Source organism: Cicer arietinum, chromosome 3 (assembly GCF_000331145.2).
Source record: "Cicer arietinum cultivar CDC Frontier isolate Library 1 chromosome 3, Cicar.CDCFrontier_v2.0, whole genome shotgun sequence".
Classification (NCBI taxonomy): Eukaryota; Viridiplantae; Streptophyta; class Magnoliopsida; order Fabales; family Fabaceae; genus Cicer; species Cicer arietinum.
The window spans coordinates 28,132,763-28,137,803 of NC_021162.2; the positions used below are offsets into that span (position 1 = coordinate 28,132,763).

Here is a 5,041-nt window from a genome sequence, read left to right on the forward strand (position 1 = left end):
CTTCATCTTACTTACTCCAGCATTCCACTTTTGATGAACCTTGTTAGAAATATCTGTAATTTTTATGTTCGGGTTCTCTTTAACTGTTGAGTACAATCTTTTCCCGAGCCAACTTGATCTCATAAATTTGACCTTATACTCTCTATTACATGAATGTGTGTCAACTAGTTTCCTAAGTTGCCATGTATCTTCATCAGGTAACTTTGCACAATAGGCAAACCACTCACAACCTTCCTTGCATTTAACTCTCACTCTTAGTTTGTATTTTTTATAAACTTCAAATTCCTCCCATTATGAATGGCATATGTTGTCATAGCCTCCTTAAATTCTTCTTTACCGGTGAAAAGGATTCCTAAAACCCACTTATAATCTTCCATTTTCTTTGGCATGACAAATAAAGGATGCTTCTCAATTTCTTGTGAATCATCACTCTCCAATTCCTCTGTAAAATAGTCTTCATCAAATAATTCCTTCTCACTTTGCATTTTATGTTCCTTTCTATTTGAAGCCGAATTCAAAGTATCATCACTTGACACATTGGCCTCTTCATCTTCATCCACAATATGTTCTTTCTTAACACGAATCTTCTTAGGTCTCCCTTTTTTCTTACTGGTACTTTCTTTCTTCTTTTTGTTAGTATTAGACCCTTTCTTACTTGCACCATTCCTCTTATCAATTTCAACTTGACACTCAGTTTTCTTACCACCTACCCCTCCTTGTCCTTCAAGTCCGTCACCACCATTCATGGACAATTCATCATCAGAGTCTCCAAAAATTACATTAACAACACTATCTTCACCGTCAGACTCAATATTGTCTTTTGTTTGGGTTGCATTTTGGGCTGGTTCATGTGTATCATTTCCTACTTGAGCAGCTTCTTGAGCCTCAGTCTGCACATTATCCACATGTTATGAGTCTGTTTGGGTTGGTTCATGGGTCTGTTTAGCTTCACCTTTTTGAGTCTTAGTCTCCACATTATCCATAAATATGGGCTGAGATACTGGATGAATAAGATACAAATTCACTTTTCCATTAGCCTTGGCAAAATTTACCATTTCCATTGCCCCAATGTCATTTTCCAAAAACTTTTTCTCACCATACACCTCATACCAAATACTAATAACTTCAGGATACCCCATTTGTTTAATAATATCAAAAATCTCAAAGTAACTCCACCTGTCAGCATCACATTTCCAATTTGAAACTTCACATTGGTACACTTCCATTGTGTCATCCAAAAAATACCCTCCATGGTGAACATTGACGAAAAAGACATCCATTCTGCTTTTTTTACATTGAAAACACAAAAAAAAAACCCATTAATAGAAAACTATAATAAAATGGTAGGGATCACAAATCTGACCCCATAATCTTAGAAAAAGAGGAAGGAATATGTATGTGTGGACCACAAACCCTAGACCCAAATAAACAACACATGCAAGAATAAAATCATTCAACAATCAACCACATGCAAATAATAAATACCATAAGGACCCAACTAAACCCTAAACCTAAACTCTAAAACAAATCAGATCACTAAACATTAGAATCCATAAACATGTTACCTTTCTTCTCCTCTCAATGTGGGATTACGATTTCTTGAAGCTTGACTCCGATAGTATGTTCTTCGATTCCTTCTAGTTATCGTTGAAATTGATTTACGATTTCACGGGGATGATAGAAGAAAACGTGAAGAGGAAAATAAGAAGAAGAAAATAAGAAGAGTAAAATAACAAGACGAAAATGAGAAGAGGAAAATCAGTGGGAGATGAGAATACCAAACAAGAGATTTAGAAATATCAAAGAGAAAAAACTGAGAAGAAAACGGATGAGGGAATTTGTTAACGTTGCCTTAACGGAAATCCACTTAAAGGATAAAATTGAAATTATTTCAAACGATAAAATACTGAAATGAGAAAAAAAAAAGTTAAAGGAGAAATTAAATTAAGAGACCATGAGTAATTTAGCTATTATATATAATGTTAAAAAATATTACTTAATTATCACTTATTCGACCGCTGCCATCTAGTTTTCCGAATATTGCTGCTTAGTACTACGTACTAGATTGGTTTTGTTGCGGATACTTTTGGTAGCACACATAATTAAGGCGGAACGAAAAAGACAAGAAGGTAAAGCCAAACACCGGCCCCTCCCATTCCCATTTCTCACTCCCTACACCCACCACCATCTTTGGCGACCTCTTTTCATCCATCAATCGCCTCTTGTTTCCTCCAACCACCACTTTCCTCTTTTCCATCATCATCGTCAGTTTCTCATTCTCTCCGTCACTCTCCTCAATCACATTCTCTCTCTCTTTCTCATTGCAGGTTCAAAACTCGCTGCGGTTACTCATCTCTTGAAGTATGCGATTTTCGATTCACTTCTTTTTTGTTTTGTACAACAAGTTCAAGCATCCATTGATTTTGATTTTGATTTTTGAGTTTGTTTCTATGAAATGCTGCAATTTTTCGGGTCAAATTTCTTACAATTGCTTTTTGTGTGCATAAATAGGGCTTTAGAGTTGAATTTGGAGGAATGTGTATGTATGTATTGAAAAAAATGTGATAGTTTTGTTTTAGGTTAAAGATGTTAGCTATCAACCTCCAGGGACTCAGCTTAAGCTTCTGAATTCAGTTAGTTTTTCACTTCCGGAGAAAAGGTACTATTTTCGTGTCTTAATTTTGTGAAATTGAATTATGTATCAGTTTGAGATGTTTACGTATTCCTTACTTATACTGAATGTTTTAAAAACCGAATTGAACAAGATAGACGGTGCAATTGTGAATTGTCACTGTCTAGAATTTGATTATTTGAGCTGTTCATTCACAATTTCATCTCAATTCGAGCTGTTCAATGAAGTTGAAACATGATGCAGATCTCGGCAGTTCGGTGTTTAAAGTATTGCTTAGAACCGATCCTGAGTATGAATTTCCCACTAATTTGTATCCCAATTTTTCCTCCTTTCATTTAATAATTTAAAACTTGTAGAATTTAATGTTAGGGGATTGGGAGAATCTAAAATCATTGGTTGGAACTAATAAAATGTATGTTATGTCCTACTTTATCTCCTTGTTGTCCGTTTTAAAATCATTTGAACTACTCTCCTGGTGAAACTGTTTAACATATAAATGTTGGGTGTTTTACATTTTTTGTAAAGAAAAAATGGATTTTCTACACAGTTCGTAACTAATTTTTGTCAATTGCCACAGTTTTGGTCTAATTTTTGGACAGAGTGGAAGCGGAAAAACAACTCTCTTGCAGGTCTTCCATCTTTTTTCTCTTTAATGAATTTGATTTATTGAACATTCATGTTATTTACATGTTTGGATAGTTATCATCGTTCCTACCTATGGCCTCCTTTCGTTCCATATAGCTTCTTGCAGGAATAAGCAAACCAACATCTGGATCTATTAACATCCAAAATTATGGGGATGATGGAAATCCTAGTCAATCTCCAGAGCCCTTGGTGCCGGAAAGGGTTGGTATTGTCTTCCAGTTTCCGGAGAGGTACCGATATAAAACTAATTGAATAAGAGATTTTGTTACTCTATAACTTGCATTTTGTTTTTTGTTTTAGATAATCAACTTGCATTTTGTTTTAATCTTATGCCGTAATTAAATATTGAGCTATAGTGCTATATACATCAAATACATTGTTTCAATTTTTCTGTTGGAACCTCTGCAAATATAACGCGATTCAACCCAAGAAGAGTAGACATAGTAAAGGTCACTAGGAACCAACATTTCAGGCTCACCATCTTCTCTAATATATTTTTCTCTTAATGCTGAAAATGTATCATCTTTGTCTGACATGACATATAAGTCAGAGTGTAATTCAAATCTTTGTTTCAGATACTTGTCGAACACGCAGCACTAACTTTGTATTATTTTTTCAATCTGTCATTAGTTTCAGTGTTTTACTTGAAACATTATGAACTTTGTTGAAGAATCGAGAGAAATTAGATTTTATTCTCTTTTATTTTATATTATTATGTTTATTTTTATTCTGTCATTATTACTCAGTTTTACTATTGTAATTTCTTTTCCTATATAAACAGCTTAGGGCTGTAATAATAAAATATGAAAGTATTTTGTCTTTTACTTTCTTCATGGTATCAAGAGCTCTGGTTAGGGTTCTGTAAACCTTTCCACAACCATTAGGGTTTGGCGCCCTAACCAACTGAGCTAAACCTTTCTACAACCATTAGGGTTTGGCGCTCTAACCAACTGAGCTAAAGCTAATGGCACACAATACTCCATGGAAGGTAGCCCTTATGGGTAGCGGCGACAACGACGATGGTTTGGCAAAAAAATCAGACGTAGTCAACAACCCTGACAATTTAGACAGCGCCATAAGTGGCAGTGGCAGCGGCCTAAGCAGCCAGAATGGTTCTTCCAACTTTTTTGGCCATGAGGGAACTTCTAATGCCCTCAAGGTTGAAATCCAGAAACTAAATGGAAAAAATTATGTCGAATGGTCCCAAACCGCAAGATTGATTTTAGACAGTAAGGGAATATATGGTTTCCTAACAGGAGAGGTGCAAATGCCTGCCACAACTGATCCAAAATACAGGTTTTGGAAATCTGAGAACTCTGTTATTATTGCTTGGTTGCTTAGTAACATGGAATCAACAATCAAAAAACCTTTTATGTTTTTGCCTACTGCCAAGGAAGTTTGGGAGGCTGTCAAAGAAACATATTCTGATATTCAGAATTCTTCTCAAATTTTCGATCTCAAATCACGATTGTGGCATACCAAACAAGGAGATAGAGATGTCACTACCTATTACAATGAGTTGATGACACTATGGCAAGAATTGGATCTATGCTATGATGATCATTGGAAGTGTTGTCAGGACAGTGTTCTGTTTCTTAAGAGACAGGAGAACGACCGTGTATTCATGTTCTTAGTTGGACTTAATAAGCGGCTTGATGAAGTCCGAGGCAGAATATTGGGAAAGATCCCATTGCCATCACTTCGGGAAGCATTCTCAGAAGTTAGAAGAGAAGAGGCGAGACAAGGTGTTATGATGGGTAAGTC

At 35.6% G+C, this 5,041-nt stretch overlaps 1 protein-coding gene across 1 annotated transcript; it reads left to right on the forward strand.

Moving 5' to 3' along the window:
- The first annotated feature begins 1,581 nt into the window (after positions 1-1,581).
- Positions 1,582-3,544, forward strand: LOC101499563 (ABC transporter I family member 11, chloroplastic). The gene is made up of 5 exons (XM_073366324.1): positions 1,582-1,640; positions 2,136-2,361; positions 2,580-2,659; positions 3,210-3,261; positions 3,374-3,544. Exons 1-5 carry the CDS (start codon positions 1,582-1,584, stop codon positions 3,527-3,529), a joined length of 573 nt encoding a protein of 190 aa, XP_073222425.1. The 3' UTR covers positions 3,530-3,544.
- Positions 3,545-5,041: the final 1,497 nt, after the last annotated feature.